This window comes from Mesocricetus auratus, unplaced genomic scaffold (genome assembly GCF_017639785.1).
Source record: "Mesocricetus auratus isolate SY011 unplaced genomic scaffold, BCM_Maur_2.0 Super-Scaffold_100018, whole genome shotgun sequence".
In the NCBI taxonomy this organism is placed as follows: domain Eukaryota; kingdom Metazoa; phylum Chordata; class Mammalia; order Rodentia; family Cricetidae; genus Mesocricetus; species Mesocricetus auratus.
In genome coordinates this window covers 43947744-43970488 of record NW_024429199.1, presented here as the reverse complement: position 1 = coordinate 43970488, position 22745 = coordinate 43947744, and the positions used below count along the sequence as shown (strand labels likewise).

At 47.3% G+C, this 22745-nt stretch overlaps 1 protein-coding gene across 1 annotated transcript; it reads right to left on the bottom strand.

The window, feature by feature from the left end:
- Positions 1-807: 807 nt before the first annotated feature.
- On the bottom strand, positions 808-20445 carry LOC121132796 (acetyl-CoA acetyltransferase, cytosolic). Its single transcript, XM_040728104.1, has 9 exons — positions 20296-20445; positions 19676-19810; positions 16838-17019; positions 14171-14288; positions 8561-8704; positions 7411-7533; positions 5637-5791; positions 2126-2236; positions 808-1770 (listed from the first exon to the last, which is right to left on the bottom strand). The coding sequence occupies exons 1-9, from the start codon at positions 20348-20350 to the stop codon at positions 1600-1602; spliced, it is 1194 nt and encodes a 397-aa protein (XP_040584038.1). The 5' UTR covers positions 20351-20445; the 3' UTR covers positions 808-1599.
- Positions 20446-22745: the final 2300 nt, after the last annotated feature.

Here is a 22745-nt window from a genome sequence, read left to right as displayed (position 1 = left end):
CAAGTGTCAGATACTGTGTGTAACTGCTTTGCTTCTTTTTTCTGTGTCTTTTTTTGAGACAGGGTTTCTCTGTGTAGTGCTGGCTATCCTGGAACTGGCTCTTTGGACTGGGCCTGCCTCCACCTCTCGAGTGCTGGGATTGTAGGTGTGTGCCATGTGTGCCACCTACCGGCTTTATACTTCCACCGAAAACTGTATGTTACAAGCCACTGTGCAGGCTAGTGCAAAGCATCTTGTTTGTAGTCCCATTAGCGGTGACTGCACTGACTACAGCTGCTGTAACATCACTCAGGGGAAGGCATTTTTACTCTTAGGGGACTGCTGACCAATCATGCAGCTGTGACACATGGCTTCAATAACTGACTTTTGGAATCCGTCTCTATTACATTTTGCTTAAGATTGCCACAGGGTGTGTGACTACCTCTTAGCAGGGTCATCTGAGGAACATAGAGGCTTGTTAGAAATATCTCTAATAAATGAACTCTGCTTGCCCAACCTGCCCCCAACTGCTCCAGGAGTCCTTGGCTGTACTTCGCAGTTACATATTGTAAATTATGGTTTTGCTGTTCATGCTGCCTGTCCTTAGTGCGTTCTTATGTTCTAGCTTTGTTTCTCTTGTCATGATAAAAATCACAGACAAGCAGGGCAGTGGTGGCACACGCCTTTAATCCCAGCACTCGGAGGCAGAGGCAGGCGGATCTCTGTGAGTTCGAGGCCGGGCTGGACCGACAGCCTCCAAAACAATACAGAGAAACCTTGTCTCGTAATCCCCCGCCTCCCAAGAAAAAGTCACAGACAAAAGCAACATAAGAGAGGAAAGAGTTTACTTGGCTCACAGTTCAAGGTTATAGTCCATCATTTTGGGGAAGTCAAGGCAGGAATTTGAAGCAGGTAACATCCTATCCAGTAAGAACAAAGAGAAATAAACACATCAAAACTGCCTGCTGCTCACTTTCCTGCTCTCAGGGGCATACTTGTTAGAAGTCCCGCAGCCTTCTGGTCTAGAATAGCTGGAACACACTACATCAGCTTGGTCATCGAGTCACATTTTCACCATTACAAGATTGGTCTTGATTTGATCAATGGGAAACCATCAGACAACAAGCAAGCAGGGGCATTAGAACCAATATAAAGTGAAGAGCCTGAAGTTTGCAACAGAAGCCCCAATCACCAGTATTCAAATGGGTCATTTTGGGGTCCAGGCATAATGGCACACACCTTTAATTCCAGTGCTCAGGAGGCAGAGGCAGGTGGATCTCTAGGAGTTCAAAGCCAGCCTGGTCTACCAAACAATTTCAAGGCTACATGGTGAGGCCCTGTCTCAAAAACAAAACAATGATCAGAGAACATTACACCCAGAAACTAAAGATGCTTAGTTATGGAAATGCGGTTCACTCTGGAGCCCTTGATGACTGACTGGATTTCCCTTTTATTTATAGCAGTGTGAGGTTGCAATGTCTTAGCCTTGGGTATCTCACATTAAAGTACAGCGAGCTGTCCACCTGGGTTCCTGTCCTCACTTTGGTCCTCTGATTTCACATACTAGCTAGTGTTTCACATTTAACAAGAACCATTCGAGGGTGATGGCTGTCGGGCAGGTCACCCTCTCTGAACACACATAGCTATCCCCATGCCACCCCCAATGCACAGGGCTGCCACACCACGAGTCCCGCCCATCCTCTCAAGGCTGTGTAACAAGGTCACTAGAATCCTGCAGCCAGATGCTCCCAGGGGATGGCCCAAGGCAATGGCTCCTCCATTGATGTTGACCTACAGGGAAGGAGAGGGTCTGTCAGTCAGGCTTCTGTGGACACAGGCCAACACCCCAGTTTATCCTGTTCCTCTCGATGTTATGCTGGCAACCCCCCCTTCAAGTGCCCTTGTAAAGCTGAGGAGTAAACACTGCCTGTGACACCTGCTGATTCCCTTGTTTCTAGAATGTCCTATTCATTGTGAATCAGCATACTCAGTTCTTGCCGTGGAAAATAACAAATGAGTCAACTGAAACTTAACTAGTATTTGTTCATCTCTTGCCAAGGTTACTGGTCCTGGGAAATAACCTCATCCTTTGCTTTTTACAGCCTTAAACACGGATTGTGCAAGTTCACAAATTCATTCTGGTTACCTTCTCAGGGTTTAATCCAAGTTCTTTAGCTATTGCAACAGACACAGCTGCAAAGGCTTCATTGATTTCATACAGGTCAACATCCTCCAGGGACCAGCCTGCTTTTGCAACCTACAGGAAAGACAAACCAAAGTCAAATCATTCATTACTAACATAAAGGTATATACATGAGGTCTGGAAGCTGGTTCAGTGGCAAAGAATACTTGCTGCTCTATCATGAGAATGAGACTTCAGACTCCAGCACTCATGTTGGATGGCTTACAGATCCCTGGAACTCCAGCTCTATGGCATCACATGCCCTCTTGTGGCCTCCATGTGCAACTGCATGCTTGCACACACAATGATTAAAAAGGAAGAAACAGTGTGCATGATACATGTAATATACCCCTCAAAAACACATCTCTTGGGGGCTGGAGAGATGGCTCAGCAGTTAAGAATACTGACTGTTCTTCCAGAGGTCCTGAGTTCAATTCCCGGCAACCACATGGTGGCTCACAACCACCTTGAATGAGATCTGGTGCCCTCTCCTGGCATGCAGGCAGAAGGCTGTATACACAATAAATAAATAAAATATTAGCCAGGCGTTGGTGGCGCACGCCTTTAATCCCAGCACTTGGGAGGCAGAGACAGGCGGATCACTGTGAGTTCGAGACCAGCCTGGTCTACTGAGTGAGTTCCAGGACAGGCTCCAAAACAATACAGATAAACCCTGTCTCGAAACCCCCCCCCCAAAAAATAAATAAATAAATAAATAAAATATTTAAAACAAAACAAAACACATCTCTTAGGAAACTGCCTAAGAAGTTAGGTGTACCATGGTGGGTTCTGTCTGTAAACCAAGGGCTGTAGAGGCTTGTAGAGGCTACAGTTAGCCTGCATAATAAAACCCCACCTGAAACCTCTGTCAGTATGGACTGTTCCTATCTGGGCTCCTGGACAAACATTTCCCCTGGGCGAAGCTGACTCCATTCAAAGGCAGATGGTGGTCTCTATGGTCATACACACACCTGTAATGTCAGCACCTCAGAAGCTCAGGCAGGACAGTGGCTATATTTATATAGAGTAGTTCCAGTCTCAACACCAGTAATAAATTCCCCTTACTGTAGAAGGTCTAAGCTGTCCTAAATATGAAACAAACAGCATCTGTTATGTGCAGGTAACACACCACACTCGGATCAGATTTTTAAAAAATCTAGGGGCTGGAGAAAGGGCTCAGCTCTTCCAGATGACCTGTGATTGGTTCCCAACACTCTCGTGGGGGCTCATAATACAGTCTGTAACTCCAGTCCCAGGGGTTCCGACACCTCCACTGGCACACAAGAGGTTTGCAGACATATATACAAGCAAAACACCCATTCATTTAAAATAAAATGAAAAATAAATGACCTGGGGCTGGAGAAAAGGTTCAGTAGGTGAAGTGCAAATGTCCTGAGGTCAATTCCTGGAACCCACACAGGAAAAAAGAAGGTACTGGGTGGTGGTGCTGTACCCCTTTAATTCCAACATACACAAAGGCAGGTGGATCTCTGTGAGCTGAAGTCGAGCCTAGTCTACAAAGCGAGTTTCAGGACAGCCAGGGCTACACTGAGAAAGCCTGTCTTCACAAACAACAGGAACAAACAAGAACCATGAGGCATGGTGGTTCACCTGTGATCACACTGCTGGGAAGGCTGAGGTGGGCAGATCGCCGGGCCAAACGGCCAATTAGCCTGACTGGAAAATTTCAGACCACTGTGAGACTGTCTCACAAACACAGAGGAAGGGAACTGTGAGTTGGTTCAGTGAATAAAAACGCTTCATGTCAGGCCTTACTCCTGAGTTCTCCAGGTCCCACAAGTATAAGGCAAGAACAACTCCTACAAGTTGTCCTCCGACTCCCACATATGTACCAAGCCTACACACACACACACACACACACACACACACAGTGACAGAGTCACACACACACACACAGTGACACAGAGTCTCACACACACACACACACACACACACACACACACTGACAGGGTCCTAGATCAGGTCACCAGGAGGTAAGAAGACAGGAAAGCTGAGGCCAGCATGTCTTACACAAGCTATGTCTTATGCTGAGCAAGCTTTCTAGTAAGTGCAGCACTTTATATACAGTTCCTAGGGGAGAAATGGGACAATAAAACCAAGGTCAGCAGGAAGTTAACCAAGCGATGTTGCACAAGGAGAAAGAACACTGAGCACACGATGGCCTTGGGACTGATAATTCGAGTTTCTTCAGGGGAAAAAGCAAGTTTGCAGGAATTGAATTTTTAATTCCTTCAAGGTCTTGACTCCAGCTCCAAACTAGATCTTGCCACATGTGTCCCTGGGCAAGGACACAAAACTAGGTTCCCTTTATCCTGTCAACTGGGCATCTGAGAAGCCTTGGATGAGCCTGGCTCTCAATGCTCACACAGTCACACACACAGGCTTTAAAAAATATGTTCAAAATTATTTATTTTTTGTGAGTGTTTTGCCTGTATGTATGTAAGTACACCAAACACATGCCTGGTACCTATGGATTTTCGAAGAAGGCCTGAGATCTCTAGGGACTAGTTAACAGACAGTTGTGAGCTTCCACGTGGGTGCTGGGAATTGAAGCCAGGTCTCCTGGAAGAGCAGCCAGTACTCTTAACTACTGAGCCTTTTCTCCATATATGTAGGTTGGGCTTTTTTTTTTAATTTTGTTTTTCAATACAGAGTTTCTCTGTATAGCCCTGGCTGTTCTGGAGCTCACTCTATAGACCAGGCTGACCTCAAACTCACAGAGATTCACTTGTCTTTGCCTCCCAAGTGCTGGGATTAAAGGCATGAACCACCACCTTGCTTTTTTTTTTTTTAAGACTTATTTATTATGTATATAGTAATCTGCCTCCATGTATGCCTGCACACCAGAAGAGGGCACCAGATCTCATTATAGATGATTGTGAATCACCATGTGGGAACAGAACTTAGGTCCTCTGGAAGAGCAGTCAGTGCTCTTAACCTCTGAGCCATCTCTCCAGCCTGATTTTCTTTCTTTTTTTAAAAGATGGAACAACAATGTGTCCTCTGCCTTCACACAAACCCAAAGACACAGTACTTAGACAAATACGTGACCCAAATGTTAGGGAGGGAACTAAATTCAGTTAAGACCTGGGGAATATACTGTTTTTACAAAAAGCAAACAATAAAAGCTGTTAGCAGTAACAGAATCAAGCATGTCCTTATACTTCAGAGTGAAGGGGAGAGTTTAAGAAGAGCTTGTGCAGAGCTGCAGTTAGCTGCCCTCAGAACATCACCAAAGGCAGGGATGAGGTCACAAAGTTAAGGCAGACAGATATGGAGGTACAGACCTGTGATCTCAGGAGTTGGGAAAAGAGGCTGAAGGCCCATGAGTCTAAGGTTGTTCAAGGTTGTCCTAAGCTACACAGTAGGTTTGAAGGCAGCCTGAGCTACACAGAAATCTGCCACAAACAGACAAACAAACCAAACAGCTGAAAGGCTACAGAGTAAGACTTACAGCTTGCTTTATGGCTGGAATTGGTCCTGCTCCCATAATGGAAGGCTCCACACCAGCTTGTGACCACGAAACTATTCTTGCTAAAGGTTTCAGCATCCGACTCTCGGCTTCTGCCTTCTTCATAAGAACCACAGCAGCGGCACCATCGTTTATTCCTGTGAACAAGTGACTTGGTTTTTACAGTGCTCTTTACATCACGTACATACCCAGGGCCACACCTTTTCTACCTGAAAGCATTAAACTACTAACAAGTTGGCAACGTCATTTGCTGGGATTCATCAGACTTCTCAGTGTACTTAGAAATGGTCAAGGTTGCTGAGTGGTGGTGGCCTATGCCTTTAGTCCTAATCCTAGGGAGGAAAAAGCAGGCAGATCTCTGAGTTCAAGGCCAACCTAGTATACAGAGCTAGTTCTAAGACAGCCAGGGCTGTTACACAGAGAAACTCTGTCACAAAAAATGAAAGACCCCTACCCAGGACCCCCTAGGAAAAGAAAAGCAAGGCCAGGCTGTTGCCTAATGAAAGAAACCCAGACCAGGTACCTCACCCAGCTGGCAGGATGTCAAACAGGATCTATGATCACCAGAGCAGGCATGGGACCCGGATAATAATTGCTGAAGCGTGCCAGGGTCTTTTATGTGGCAATACCAGGACACCTAGTCCTTGGCAACTACCCTTGCCCCCAGTTGTGTCTATGATCACCATAGTAGTCATGGGACCCGGATAATAATTGCTGAAGCATGCCGGGGTCTTTCATAAAGTAATACCAGGAAACTTAGTCCGTGGGAACTACCCCTGCCCCCAAGATGAGCCAATGAAATGCCTGTCACTTATGTAACCATTAAAACTCTATAAATATTGTACTCCCTGCAAGCCCGGTATGCTCTGCACCCGAGTTGCAGTAGCATCCGCAGGCGCCTGTGTACTCAATAAATCACCTCTTGCATTTGCAGCCAGTGGTCTGGCCCTGGTTCTTGGGCAGAGGGTTCGGTTCAGTGCCCGGCGCTTTGATGCCGAGGTCTTTCAAAAACAAAACAAAACAAAAAACACATACACACAAGGAAAGGGTAAAGATCAAGTCTAGAATATGATATTGACCATTCTTGCTTTTGGGGAGGGGAGATGGAAGGAAACTAAAGAAATAAGCCTAGGCCTCACTCCCAGATACTGGGAACTGGAAAAGTATGAAGGACAGTAAACTCTGAAGTCCTTGCTTCAACCTCATAGAACTCTGGTGCAATGCTGGGGTTAAAGGAGTGCCTCAGCATGCCTGGAATTTCAGATTCCCTCTACTACCCCAGACAGGGTTTCTGTGTAGCTCTGGATGTCCTGAACTCAATCTATAGATCAGGTTGGCCTTGAACTCACAGAGTATTAGGATTAAAGGTGTGAGCCGGGCGGTGGTGGCACACGCCTTTAATCCCAGCACTCGGGAGGCAGAGGCAGGCGGATCTCTGTGACTGGACTGAAAGCCTCCAAAACAATACAGAGAAACCCTGTCTCGTAAATACCAAAAAAAAAAAAAAAAAAAAAAAAAAAAGGTGTGGACTACTATTGCCCAAACAACTTCGTAGTTTTAATTTTATTCTTTTCACCTATAAATTTAATCTAGATGTCAAGAAGGCAAATCTCTTCATTAAGCATAGATTAAATAATCAAGCATATAGAAGCTATATGCTTTCCCCCTAAACCCATACTTTTGTGTAGAAAGACATATTCACTGGGTAGACCTCACCAGAGTCAGTACTTCCATCAATGCCCTTCTGAGATCGAACCTGATGCATTAGCTGGGGTGACTGTTCCTGTCCCATCAGAAAGAAAGTAAGGTTTTAGCTTGGCCACGGCTTCCATGTTACTCCCATGGCGAGGAAACTCATCAATTTTCATTTCAGTAGAACCTGGAGAAAATAAAAGCATTTTCCAGATGAATACAGAGAAGGCAGCCCCGGGACTTCTCAAACAAGAGGATTTGCATTTGGAAGAAAGGTTTATTCACATTTACCCACTTCATTCCAGTAGGAAACTCCTAGAATTACTGCATGCTGTTCCATGGGAACTCTTGTGAGGCCGTCTTGCTGTGTCCCAAATCCACAGGCCTTCCTAGGGACAGGCTATGCACATGGCTTTGAGTCACTGCTCAACTGACTGGCTGGCTACAACTGAGTAGAACAGGAGTGGAACCGCCCACCTCTGAGCTGGGCATGAATGTCAGTTATTGACAAAGGAGCTGTCTCAGACTCTGCTTCAGACCATGGACAGTGACCTAACAGGATGCCTCCTTAGCAACTGGAGAGACTGTTCAGTCTTTAAGATTGCTTGCTGTTCAATCATGATGACCAGAATTTGCACCTACCTCCAGCAGCTCCTAAGTACCTGTAACTCCAACTCCTAGGGATCCAAGGCCTTCAGACACCCCCATGGGTGTCCACACACGTGTACATATACTCACAGATACAGACAGACATGCACACACATGAAGGTAAAATAAATCTTTTTAAAAAGCGCTCCCTTCATAACGAGAGAGTAAGACACATGGGATCAACTCTGCAGCACAGATGCCATTCCCGAAAGGCTTGGAAAGCTGTGACAACCACATACTAATGCTCCACTCCTCATGGAACCCACGGTTATACACTGCAGCTGTGAACTCTTTGAAGATGATGGTTTCCCGTGTGACCATATCCCGTGTAGACTGTTTTCCAGCCTGTCCACATAATGAGCTGTAGTCCATCCAGGGCTACACAGCAGGAGCATGTCTCAAAAGAACACATCACCATCTGCACTCACAGTCAGACGTATAAAGCCTACATCTTCACAACTTGGAAGGACCAGAGTTCACAAACAGCCTACACACCATCCTTGCGGGTGCTACTGGGTTTTCATATCTGCGGACAGGCTCATGTCTACAGTGGCCTCCATTCTCACCTTTCCTGGAAGACACCAACACCGGCACAATCTCCTTGTCAAAGTGGCCAGCCTTCTGGGCATGCTCTGCCCTGTTCTGGGACACAACTGCAACCTTGTCCTGGGCTTCTCTACTCACTTGCCATTTTTTGGCCACATTCTCAGCTGAGGAGAAGAAAAGGCAAAAACATCATATTCATGAGCTGGGTGTTGGGAGCTCAAGCTCCTCACATTAAGTCTGTATCCAGATTGACCACTGATACTGCTGTTACCTCATTAGCTAACCCTGTCTATATGAACCTTTTTTTTTTTTTTTTTTGGTTTTTCGAGACAGGGTTTCTCTGTGGCTTTGGAGGCTGTCCTGGAACTCGATTGGTAGTCCAGGCTGGTCTCGAACTCACAGAGATCTGCCTGCCTCTGCCTCCCGAGTGCTGGGATTAAAGGCGTGCACCGCCAACGCCCGGCTTTTTGCAGCCTGAGTGATTTTTTTTTTTTTTTTGGTTTTTCAAGACAGGGTTTCTCTGTATTGTTTTGGAGGCTGTCCTGGAACTCACCCTGTAGACCAGGCTGGCCTCGAACTCACAGAGATCCGCCTGCCTCTGCCTCCCGAGTGCTGGATTAAAGGCTTGCGCCACCACTGCCTGGCTACATGAACCTTCTAGGAAGTAGAAGTTCACAGGTTTCTCTCTCCGAGGATAACTGACAGTTTGAAGATGTTTGCTGCCAAGCGTGACGGCTTGAGCTTGACCCTTGGGATGAACGTGGTGGAAGGAGGGAACCATGGCAGGGTTTCTCTCTCTCTCTTTTTACAATTTTCTTTTTTTTTTGTTTTTTTTCGAGACAGGGTTTCTCTGTGGCTTTGGAGGCTGTCCTGGAACTCCCTTGGTAGTCCAGGCTGGTCTCGACCTCACAGAGATCCGCCTGCCTCTGCCTCCCGAGTGCTGGGATTAAAGGCGTGCGCCACCACCGCCCGGCCTCTTTTTACAATTTTAAGCCAGGAAATTTAACATTAGTACTATTTCTTGGCTTGTCTCCAAACCTTACCTTTTGTCACAATGAGACTTAAGAGTTTGCTGGGTCTGATGGCACACAGCTAGGCAGGGGGTCTCTGTGAGTTGTGGGCCACTGTTCAGACTACCTGTGCTCCTTAAGTTTGATAATATCATTTATTTGATCTCTGTGTGTCTGTATGTGCCCAAGTGTGCAGCTGCCTGAGGCCAGAACATGAGCCACCTGACATGATTGCTGGCCCCGAACTCTGGGCCTGTCAGTGCAGCAAGCACTTTTAAACACTGAGCCAGCTCTCTAGCCCATGGTTACGTATCTCTGAAGAGCAGGGACCGTTCTCTTCCATCACACGGCCTTACGTTTCCTCACTGAAACGGTGTGTCGACACAGGTGATGACCAGTTTATCTTGGTACTCGGTTATGCTTGAGGCCCTTGAGATAAGTTTCTACATGTCTTTTTTTGTTTGTTTTGGGGAGCCCAGGACTCTGCACATGCTAAACAAGTGTTCTAACATGAAACTAGACCCCTAGCTTCAGAGTCTGAATTTTTAACGACATCTTGGTGATGTTCAGGCAGGTGGTCTGAGGAACTGGCTGGACACTGGGGTGGCTAAGATCCAGGCTAGACTCACGACACCCCCGTGGTCTGCTGGTGCTCTGACCGAGCAGAAGCCCGAGTCCCGGTCTGACACAGTCCCGAGACTCACGACACCCCCGTGGTCTGCTGGTGCTCTCACCGAGCAGAAGCCCGAGCCCCGGTCTGACACAGTCCCGAGACCTCCTTGCATTTGCATACAGTGTCTCTTCTGCTTACACTGCAGCCTTTCCCTGTTATCCTATTCCCAAGACTCACACTTCTCATTAACCTTAGCCATTGCTGCCAGCTTCTCAACAAGCTGATTCACCGCTCAGGGTTTATTTAACTCAAATGTTCCTTCTGCTAAGTGACATTTATATATGGTCAAAGTATTGGTTTTCCAGTTGCTTCACAGGACACAAGGACCAGTGGTTCTTAACCTTCTTAATGCTGCAGCCCTTTCATACAGCTCCTCATGTTGTGGTGACCCCCAACCATAAAATTATTCGTGTTGCTACTCCATAACTGTAATTTTGTTATTATGAATCATAATGTAAATATCTGATATGTAGATGATCTTAGGGTACACCTATGAAAGGGTCTTTCTGTCACCCAAAGGGGTCACGACCCACAGGCTGAGAACTGCTGACCTAGACACATGACTGATACACAACTGTGTCACCAGAAGAACTAGCTTTTTTTGCTAGCACCTCTCTTACAGGCCAGTATCTGTGGGCTCTGCTTCCTTATTTGATGAAATGAGGAGCCGACCCAGAAGAACCCTAACATTCTGACGCCAAGGATGCACAAGTACAGAGTACTGATTTACTTGTTCCTAACATTCTTTTTTAATTATTATTATTATTTTTTTTTTTAATTTCAAGACAATGTTTCTCTGTATAGCTTTTTAGCCCAGGTTGGCCTCGAACTCACAGAGATCTGCCTGCCTCTGCCTCTGCCTCCCCAGTGCTGGGAATTAAAGGCATGCACCACCAATTCCGGGCTGAAACTTTTTTTTAAATTTATTTATTTCATTTAATGCCTGAGTGTTTTACTTGTATGTATGTCTATGTACATATGAGTGATGGGGGAAGTCCTGTGTATATGTCAATAAAGCACTGTTGGCCAATAGGGAAGCAAGATAGGTGGGACTAGGAGTCGAGGAGGACTCTGGGTAGGAGAAACACAGGAAGTCAAGATGTAACTGCCATAGGGATAAGAAGCCTGGAAACTTTGCTCCGGTAAGAGAAATGCTTAGATTAACAATTATGGGGTAATTACTTAAGGCAGAGCTAGCCAGTAAGAAACAAGCAAGGCCAACAGCTTCATAATTAATATAGCCTCCTGTGTGTTTATTTGGGACTGATGCGGCTCTGGAACCAAACTGGCAAGAAGGCTCTTTCTCTTTACATAATGGTGTCAGGAGTGGGGTCATGAATTTTCACATAGAATGACAAAAGCTTTAAAGGAATTTTAGAAACAAAAGAACGGAGAGAAGCACAGCTTCTTGGTAGCAGCATTTTCTCAGGTGGGCTCTATTTTGCTAGCGACAAGCAGAGACTCACGTGGCTTGCTTAAGGGAGTCTTCCTGACTCAGCATAAAAAAAAAAAAAAAAAAACAAGGTTCTTTTAAGAGGCTCTGCTAGCGAATGAGAGGTGTGCATGTACAGCCATCTTGGAAAAACTGCAGTTTAAATAGCCGAGGTTTTAACAGATTAGACACGTGGCCAGAAAAACATAAAGATTTACAGTAAAGTCAGACTTGGATAAAGAAAAACCTCTAAAGTTTTACAGTGTGTTTAAAAAATATATGTAAAATTGAGAGAGAAAAAGAAACTGCATAGTGGTAAATAGAGAAGCCGGCTGTGGTGGCGCAAGCCGGTAGGATTGCTGCAGAGGCAGGCAGATTTCCAAAGAGAAACCCTGTCTCAGAGAAATAAATAAAGAAATAAAAGTAAAAGAAATACAGTAATAATATAGATAAATAAATAAACCACGTAAAGATGGAAAATACACAGAAAGTCTGGATACTGTATGCTATTGTGGTTTTCAGTTTTTTGATTGCTCAGGAAGGAATAACTGCTAAAGTACACTTGATTATAAATGCTGCTCAATTAATCCAACTTCTATCTTTTGAAAATGACTTGACTTCAAAATTTAAGTATAACAATGTTACTTGGGAGAGGAGTTTTTGTTTATGTTTCTACAGAAAATGAAAAGCTGAGGATTCCTTCCAGGTTTCTGTGGTTTGATGAACCAAGACCCACAGAAGCAATGGGCCAAGTGATTCAAAATCTAAAACAGCTAAGATGATAGAGCCTTACAGACCATGAAAATAAGGACTTATACTGGTTTTTAAGTTTTGTCATGATCCCCATGGTATGAACAGCGCCCCCTTCCAGCACGAAGCAGTTTGGAATGAGCGACGTCCTAATTCCCATCTTGTTTATAAATCTTTGTTTTCATTTAAATGGGGTTGTTTATAGTAGGCTAATGATCACAGACAATCTCTTTTTAATGATAAAAAGGGGAATTATGGTATGGGTATGGTTTTTCATTTATTGATACAAATTCAAGGTCAATTTTGTGATATGGATATTTCTCCTCTTGATTAAGTATTGTGTTTATACTGATCTTTAAAACAATACTTAATTAAATACAGATTATAGATAGTTACTTATAATAGTCAGGACTTATAGTTAAGTAAGATAGGTTTTCTAGATATACAGAGATATATTTGAGATAGACAGTCTTCAAACCTTTCAAAGACCTTCAGAAAATGGCATTTAAAATGGTTTAGGGTTTTTCTTGACAATGAGAAATGTGTGCTCCTGGCAGCACCAATTATGTCTGAGAGGAAGATGGGCATCAAAGAAACTCGTTATGGAGTTTGCTTTCAACATGGAAGATTAGCCATTTGGGCAAGAAACTACTCTTGCCTAGACTGCTTGACTGTTGCTGTATAAACTGGACATGCAGGACCCACAGGAAAGTGGATACTGAACTCAAACAGTCCTTCAGGGTTCCTGATTAATGGAAGAGTCTACGAGACTTTCTGCAGGACACAGAAAAATGACTGACAGACTGCCAATGCAGATGGACAGTTTGAAATTTCCTGCTTTGCTGAGAAATCTTCTGGACACAATGTGGCTTATGGGCTGAAGGTGGATGCCCCAACGTTACAGAGAAACTTCAGGTGACTGTCCAGGCAGCAAGATGTCTCTGTCAATCCTAGTGTTTATATATTATCCTTCTGTGGTCTTTGATGGAGTTGATGGCAGATAATTATAGTTTTCCTTAGTTATGATAAAAGATAAGCTACATATAGAACTTTGGACTCACAAGGATGTGATAGATGATATTTTCTTTAAATCTTGCTGAATGTTGATAGACCAAATATTGTAACTGTGTTCTCACTTGATTACTGTTCTGTTATATATAATTTGTCTATGTTAAAGTTTAAGACCTTTCACTCGGGAGGCAGAGGCAGGTGGATTTCTGTGAGTTCGAGGTCAGCCTGGTCTACAGAGCGAGTTCCAGGACAGCCTCCAAAACAATACAGAGAAACCCTGTCTCGAAAAACCAAAAAAAAAAAAAAAAAAAAAGTTTAAGACCTTTCTGTTTGTTTAGACAGAAAAGAGGAGATGATGGGAGAAGTCCTGTGTATATGTCAATAAAGCACTGATGGCCAATAGGGAAGCAAGATAGGTGGGACTAGGAGTCGAGGAGGACTCTGGGTAGGAGAAACACAGGAAGTCAAGATGTAACTGCCATAGGGATAAGAAGCCTGGAAACTTCTCCGGTAAGAGAAATGCTTAGATTAACAATTATGGGATAAATACTTAAGGCAGAGCTAGCCAGTAAGAAACAAGCAAGGCCAACAGCTTCATAATTAATACAGTGTCTTGTGTGTTTATTTGGGGCTAAGCAGATGTTGGACAGTATGGTAGCTTGATGGCCAGACTCAGAGCCTATGCTAACAGCCTCACGGTCACCTGCTCTTGTCAACCTTCTAAAGCTGGTGTTGGCAGCCACATCGGCCTTACCTGTGATGCCCATGTGGTAGTTGTGAAAGGCATCTGTGAGACCATCACAGAGAATGCTGTCAGCTAGCGGCATCTCACCCATCTTGACTCCTGCTCTCAGGTGAGCCAAGTGAGGGGCCTGGAAACAGGAAGTAAGAACAGGGTTAGACTGCTTGTCATTCATCCTCTCCTTAGGGTCCTTAGGCTCCCAGGCAGCCTCGGAATGGTCTGGACAGAACTTCCTCCTCTTCATCTACCCATCAAGCCCTTCTCCCCACTGCCTGCTTCCCCAGGTCAGGGCCTGAGGCCTCTTGGAATCAGCAGAACAGTCCTTCCTGCCTTCTCCTAAGAGTCTATTCTTCAGGGGCTGGAAGGATGGCTCAGCGGTTAAGAGCAGTGGCTGCTCTTCCAGAGGATCCGGGTTCCAATCCCATCACCCGCATGGCGGCTCACAACCGCATATAATGAGATCTGATGCCCTCGTCTGGCATGTAGGCATGCATGCAGACAGAACACTCTATACATAGTAAATAAATAAATTTAAAAAAAAAAAAGTTGCTCGTTTCTATTTCTCCCTCAAACTGTAAGTTGGGAATGTCAGCACTGACTCCATATTGGCTTATGTGACCACACTACAGTGCAGGTGCAGGTCTGCACATTAGTACATCCAACTAGAAGGACTCCACACACTTTGTGGCCTTTGGTCTGCCTCTTCCTGGGCTCTGCAGTGGCTGAGCTCACTAGGTCTCTGACCAGTGCCTTCCAAGGTCAGACTGGAGCTGCTTCGACAGGAAGAAGATAGTGTGTCACTGCAGTGCCAGCTTGAAGGACAGCACTTGGAGAGACAGACTGGGATGACAAGCCTCCTGGAGAGGTCAGCTCCCCATGAAGTCGGCCATGTTCAGCTCCCCATGAAGTCGGCCACCTTCTTCTGTTGGTTTTGAGACAAAACCTGCTGTGGGATCTAGGCTACTCCTGAACTTTTGGGCTCACAGGCTTCTCAGCCTCCCGGACAGCAGGAGCTGGGCGTGCTTCCATGGTGTCTTTTACATGTTCTACTCTCTAGGAGATCAACAAAGTCTGGTCCCTGGGGTCCCTCCTGACCATGTGACTCCACTGTCCCTCACAGTGGGGAGCAAGTCAAGGACAAGCTAGCCTGGCTCCTGCTGGCCTCTGGCCTGGGATCTGAAGAGGTGGAGCTCTGTCCCTGCGCTGTGTGTGAGATCACGGTCTTGATTGTCTGTGTGTGCACCGTTCTGAGCTCTGGCTCCGGGTCAGAAGAACAGTGTCTGGGGGTGCGCTGTCCCCTGGGCTGATGAGCTGTGTCCAGGAACAGGCTGCTCCAGGTGCACACAGCTCTACCTGACTTGTTAGGGTTCAGCTGCCCCAAGACTCTCAGCTGTGACTATGGATTAGAGATTGTAAACAGCAGAGCTTATGAGTTCCACTGTCCCACTCTGTTTAAAGAATCTTTAGATTAATCTCTCCAAAAAAGGTAGTGCCAGCACCAGTGTGGGCAGTGATGGATGGATTTTCTGTGAATTGAGGCCAACCTTGAATACATGGGGAGTTCCAGGCCAGTCCAAGATACATAGGACCCTATGTAAAAGGGGGAAAAGATAAGCAGGACATGATAGTGCACACTGTTAATCCCACCCCTTGAGGGGCAGAGACAGGGAGATCTCTGAGTGTGAGGCCAACTTCAAACAAAGGGAGTTACAGGACAGCCAGGGCTATACAAAGAAACCCAGTATTGAAAAACCAAGTAAATAAAGGAATGAATGAAAACAAAAGGGGAAAAAAAGAAAATCACAGGAAGGGAGTTTCAGTGAGATGGCTCAGTGGACACAGGCACTTGTACCAAGTCCGATGACCTGAGTCCAGTCCCCATAACCCACCTGGTGGAAGGAGATTCTACGCCAGCAGTTGTCCTCTGACCTCTACCTGCATGTGGAGCATCTGCCCATTCCACAGTAATGTGGATGGTAAGTATTTATTTTATTTCACTTCAATCGAAAAATCAGTAGGAATACCAGTCAAGAGCAGTTGCTCCTTTACTGGACTATCTGATTTTTATTCTTTAGTAATAGGTAGAGGGGTTGAGCTATAAATCTGGATGATTCAGGTGGCTTTATTGACCTTGTCAACTTCCTAAGGATGACACCTCTCAGAAGTTAACTGCCTATGGAATAATCCTTATTAGTGTTCCAAAATGAATTTCCTGTAATAGACATGTTTATAACTCTTGGCTTGTTAAAAGGAGCTTTCTCAAAGTTTTAAAATTGTAAGGAAGGTAATTTAAAAAAATGTTTTGGATACTTGGAAAATAAGCAAGAATTTTAAAAGGTTTTTCTGGGCACAGTGGCATAGCTTGTAATCAAGAGGCAGAGCTGGGCAGGCAAGCACCGAAGGCCAGGCTAGGCTACATAAGAAGTCCCGGGCTAGCCTTAGCTACATAGTCAGCAAGGATAGCAACCATTGTGGGTTCACTTAAACACTACAGCTCAGAAAATCCATACCCTCCCTGCCTCCCCTGCCTGGCTGACAGGCTGAGCTTCACACAGGATGTCTCCTCGGCCTGGAGGATCATGAGCTCACACAGAGGTCCACGCTGAGTCACTCTCCCCTCCCTGTGCTCCTCAGCAGGACGCGCCCCAGGCGAGCATGGGCGAGCACCCCGGCACTTACCTTACTCATGTTCTCCATGCCTCCTGCAACCACAATGCTGGAGTCTCCTATGGCTATGGACTGGGCTGCCAGGCACACGGCTTTGAGGCCCGAGCCGCAGATCATCTGGCAGCTCCAGGCAGGAACCGAGAAGGGGATCCCAGCACCCACACTGGCTTGTCGAGTAGGATTCTGCCCACAGCCTGGAACAAAGAACACAGAAGCCTCTAGGCCATCAAGGAGAAAGGGAAACACCAGGGTCCAAGCGTGGGTTACATGCTCTTCAGGACATGGCCTGCTGTGGGGACACCAGACTTTGAGCAGAAACCCACTTCCCCTTAGGCCTGGGAGCAGGCAGCTGTGTAATGTTTACTGAAAACAATTCAGTGCTATAAAGCTCTTGATAGGGCTCAGATAAGGGCTTGCTCACTGAAACACCATGACTTTCACACCCCCTACGGCTAGATGCCTCTTCCTGTCCCGCCTGTGGTGTCTCCCCGATTCTGGGGCCGGAGATTAAACCACCAGCCAGGAGGGTGAGAAGTCTGGAAAGAATTCTATGTAGATGGATGGCAGAAGTCCTTAAAAAGGGAAGCTCTTTTTTCTTGGAGAGACTTCTCCTGAGAGCTCTCTCCTAAGCGGACTGGGGTCTCCTCCTAAGCTGACTTGGGAAGCATAAAGTTTTCTTAAAGCAACCGACCGGTCTCTGTGTCATCTATCCCGACCACCTCGCTACATTCTCGGATGCAGGCCGCACAGCAGGTGCGACAGCCTGCCACTCTGTCATGCCTTCAGGCTAAGTTCTCACAGCCGCATGGATGCCTGTGTCCCTCTGCCTGCCACTCTAGACCTGAGACAGGTGGCAGCTTGTACAGCTCCTAGGTGTTTCAGCGAGAAGCCTCCTCCTCCACACACAAGTTCCCAACACTTACGACTTCAAGATCTTAATCTCTAGAGGGCCTGACTTTTCCTCCCAGTTGGCAAGAAAAGTCATTAAGACCAAGGGTGACAGCCAGCTAGTTACAAGGTCTGTGAACACAAGGCGTAATTCAGACACAAAGAGCATTTGCTCCCAGAAGCCTGGCATAAGAAACGTAGAAAGAAAAGGGGGGGCTACTTAAAGAGGAAATCTGTGCATAAAAGGTATGTAGAAAACCATGCTGGTGTAGTAGCTCATACCTGTAATCCCAGCAGTTTGTAAATCAAGGCAGAAGGTTCACAATAAATTTGAGGCTGGTCAAAGGTTTGTGTTTTTTTTTTAAAGATTTATTTATTATGTATACAGTGTTCTTCCTACAGGTCAGAAGAGGGCAACTAATCTCGTTATAGATGGTTGTGAGCTACCATGTGATTGCTGGGAATTCAACTCGGGACCTCTGAAGAGTAATCAGTACTCCTAACCTCTGAGCCATCTCTCCAGCCTCCAAAGATTTATATATATGCATGAATATTTCATCTGAATATGTATGTGTGTGTGTGTGTGTGTATGTATGTATGTATGTATGTATGTATGTATGTATGTATGTATGTTTGAGGGCGTCGGGTCGGGTACTTGTTAGGGCCAGCAGACGGTGCTGGGTTCCCTGGACCTGGGGTGAAGGGGGCTATAACCCCGAGCGGGTACTAGGAACTGAGCTCAGGTCCTCTAGCAGGGCAGCAGCACTGAGCCATCTCTTCAGGCTCTAAGAGAGGAGGATATGTTTTAGAGACACCCTCAATCTGTCAGACTACTGAAAAACAGAACCCCAAACTGGAAGAGCCCTAGGAATCCCATGCAGAGAGAAGGGAGAAGGTAGAGCCTGGCAGCAGGCAGGGGTGGAGCTTCCCTCCTAGAAAAGGGTCTCACACACTTTGACAACTCGGCAGACCACCGTGCTAGAGACCCAGTGGGCGGGGCCGTAAACTGAGCGGACTGTTTAAGTAAATCTCCCTTTTCTGTCATCTACTCTGCATTTTGCTGTCCCAGGTAGCTCATGAAAGACAATGGGCTGAACCTGACTTCTTGAGATAACAATGTGACACCAGAGGTAACAACGGCACCTCATTTTATATGTATATGATGCAAACCCTGGTGAGGGGAATCTGAGGTCAAAACAACCCTGGCTCCGGGTGTTTCAGACGTGGGCTAGTCAACCTACACATCTGCAATGTTCCCAGTAAGAGCAGAAGGTGGTTTTGAACGCTAACAATCATCTCTACAATCAATTCAAATGCATGCCGAGGGAGCACTGGGGGGGGGGGGGTGGCAGGACCATGAACTCATGACCTCACTCGTGCTAACCACACACTCCACCACCGAGCCGCACACCCAGGCACCATGGCAGTTCTCAACAGGGAAGGTCAGTCTTCAGTCACTGTCTACAAACCCAGCAGGGAGCAGAGGAAAGCTAAGGTATTTTCAGGCTCTCTATCCTCCTCCAGGGAGGGAGGAAGCTCCCACAATGAGAAACAGCCAATCTCATGACAAGTGGACAAGGGTGTACCCGATGGACTCCAGCCACCCTCCCTGCTGCTGGCACAGTGCCAGCCCCACACACTGGATTGAATGGGTGGCGTTTCAGGGGTATGTGGGGGGCTATGCATATTCTCCCATGCACCAGGCTGGCCTAGCTTCTAACAATGCAAAGGCGGTAGAGATGGGTGGTCTAGGACCATCAGGGAAGAAGCTTGTAAAGAAGCTGGGACTTCAGCTGGGGGAAGGAGGAGGGACAGGGAGAATCCTGGCAGAGGGAACTCTAAGGAAGAAATGTCCGGTGGGGGGAAGAGAAGAAGGGAGAGAGGGAGAGAGAGAGCGCGTGCAAATAAATGGTCTGCTTCTTCTAATGAGCCTGATCTCTCCTGGGGTTACTGAGGAGTTACCTGCCGCCAAAACGTGTCCAAATATGACCTCGGACACCTCTTCTGGGGCCACCTTGGCCCTCTGCAGGACTTCTTTGATGACAGCTGTCCCGAGGTCGTGGACAGGCACAGTAGACAGGGCACCATTGAAGGAGCCTGCAAGGGAATGGGGAAGAGGGGCGGCCTCTGAGCCGAGAGCACACTGAGCATCATCACCGAGGAGCAGGACGGAATCGCATGCTTTCCATACAGAAACGGCTGTCGCCGGGGCGGGCAAGGGCGATGGGGACTTGCAGGACAATGCCGAAGAAGGCCAAAGCCTGCCCCGAGCCCCTGCGGGGACCACCAGCTCCCGGCCCCTCACCACCACAGCGTGATCGATGGTGCTTGGCAGAGCGGGCCAATCAAGGACCGGGAGAGAGGGCGCGTCCCACAGGCAGCCAATGGGTGAGCGTGGCAGAGCGGTGGCTCTACGGCAGGGAGCCAATCGCAGCAGGAGGGGCGGGGCCGCGGGCGAGGCGCGAGGCACAGGTCCGTGGAGTCCGCCGCCGGCCGGCCGGCCACCCCCTCCCGTGCGGCGCGAGCCCGGTCTCGGCGCACCTGCCGGGGAGGTGGGCGGAGGCCGGGACACAGACACTCACCTATGGCGGTCCGCGCCGCAGAGACGATGACCACGGGGTCCGAGCCTGCACTCATCTTGTCGCCCCGCTCCTCGCCAGCCGTCAGCCTGCCACGGAGGTAAAACTTCCTTCTGCCTCCCAGGCCGTCCTGGGGGGCGGGGCTACGGGCTCTGCGCCCCGCCTCCACGCGCCTGCGCGGCACGCTGGGCGGGCCCAAGTTCCCGAGGAGGGTGGGATGCAGGCTCTGGTTGTGTTGGATGGGGTGGCGTCCACGCAGCTAGGCGTGCGGGTCAGGGTGGGGTGTAGACAACCCGGGCACAGACTAGGGATGTCGGAGAGCGTTGGGGTGTGCAGGCGGTCTGGGGGTCGCAGATGGGGTCCGGCGTAAACGGTCGAGGGGTGTCGACCTGGGTTGGGGGGGTCTTCTCCAGGCGACACACCCCAGAGAGCCTAGGCTAGCCTTTCCTGGGTAGGCAGCTCCCGCCCCTTCCTCCTCTGCGCTGACATCCCTAGGGCATGGATCCCCAGGGCAATGAATGGATCGCTGCTGTTTCAAACCCTTTCGGACTTCTTTCCCAGCCAAAGGCATGCTTCTGTCAGATTTGCTCCTTGCCTCCTATCTGCCTTGTGTCATTCATGCCTTTTGGCGACTCCCTCTGGCCACCCTCAGTGCCTCTCCCCAGCTCCACCACCCACACCGCCACAGGCCAGCGCCAGTGCCCAAGTATTCTGAAAGGAGGAAAGTCATCGCGGTTTGCTTCTGCAGCTGGCTGGCCCGCAGAGAATGCCACCTATTTAAAAGGAAATCAAGAGCCTGTCTGTGCTGGAAGGAAAGGCTTTCTAGGCAAGTGTCGCAGTGAGTGGGAACAGTGGAGTATGAGGAAGGTGCCACGGGTTTTGAGGAAAGCCAGTTGACATGACCTGGGGCCTCCTCCTGAAATGTAAATTGAAAATATTTTGAGAGATGTAGATGGGTCAAATATAAAGGGTAAGTGTAGACTCCTGAGATGGGGCTAAAGAGAACAGAGTTTCCTTCTAGAGAAATCTGTAGCGTCTGGAATCGCTGGTCCTCCCTGCTGCAAGCGCTCACATAAAGTCTCACTTTTCTAGTAGTCTGGATTGTGTTCCCTGTTCCCACGAGTCCAAGAAAGACCAGGGACTTCCCCAGGCTTCGTGCTTATTACATTTTTGTAAGATTTTTTTATTTTTGTATATAGATGTTTTGCTTGCATGTATGTCTGTATACTGTGTATGCATGCAATGCCCGAGTAGGCCAGAAGAGGTGGTTAGATCTCCTGGGACTGGAGTTACAACAGATTGTTACTGTAGGCCCTAAAAATTGAACTCCGGTTTTCTGGAAGAGCAGTAAGTGCTCTAAACCCCAAAATAATATATGATTTCTTCCTAGGAGAAAAAGAAGAAATAAAAGGAAACCATTATTCCTTTCTCCATTCATTATTTTTAGCTTGCGTGTGGCTCATGTGTAGCTGTTGTAAGGAGCTATCACGACAACTTCTCAGTGTTGCTGCTGCTCTCGACAACAGCGGTCAGCTTCTTGAGATTTTCTCCTCTGCTTATGTGCTTAGTGTCTGCAGAGGGCAGAGGATGCTGGGCCCCTGGCAACTGAGTTACAGAAAGTTGTGAGCTAACATGTGGGTACTGGGAACTGAACCCAGCTCCCTGCAGGAGCAGTAAGTGCTTTTTTTTTTTTTTTTTTTTTTTTTGGCTTTTCGAGACAGGGTTTCTCTGTGGCTTTGGAGCCTGTCCTGGAACTAGCTCTTGTAGACCAGCCTGGCCTCGAACTCAGAGATCTGCCTGCCTCTGCCTCCCGAGTGCTGGGATTAAAGGCATGCGCCACCAACGCCCGGCGCAGTAAGTGCTCTTGACCACTGTGTCATCTCTATTTTCCCAGGACTCTGGCCACCCTTCATTCCCCTCTGAGGGCTTACTCTCATTGACTCTTCCCCTGGGAAGCACTGTGTCTACCCCATCACTGGTTCAGTTAGCGCCCATTATGTTGACAGCTCTGAAATCGGTCTCTCTAACCTTGTTGCTTATGAGAAGACTGGTCCTCTCTATTTAAACTTCCTGTAAAATATCAAATTTATCATATCTATTCCAAAGTGGTTATGTCTAGCTGTTCAGCTTATTTCTTCTATCTGAAGACTCAGTGAGTGGTGTAGCTTCTGTGGTGAAGCTAGGAATCTCTTGCATTCACTTAGATTTTACCTCATCCAGGAAGCCTTCCTAAATGCTGCCTTTGGTGTCCCCTCAGCTCTTGTTCCTAATCTTATTTTTCTACTTAAACGTCTAATTTTTAGTTTCCAGTTTCCTTGATTATGCTACACAAAGTAGTCTTGATCCCTTATACTGTTTTATTGTAAGTGCCTAGCACATTTTAGGCCGTAAATATGAGCAACACTGGTGCCTAAGAATAAATGGAGATGAGCTAGGTGTGGTGGCACAGGCCT

Coding starts and splice junctions, on each gene's coding strand:
- LOC121132796 (XM_040728104.1), bottom strand. CDS start 20,350: ATGAGTGCAGGCTCGGACCCCGTGGTCATCGTCTCTGCGGCGCGGACC. Junction 19,811..20,295: donor TGCGGCGCGGACCGCCATAG/GTGAGTGTCTGT, acceptor ATTCCCTTGCAG/GCTCCTTCAATGGTGCCCTG. Junction 14,289..16,837: donor GCATGGAGAACATGAGTAAG/GTAAGTGCCGGG, acceptor TCCTGTTTCCAG/GCCCCTCACTTGGCTCACCT.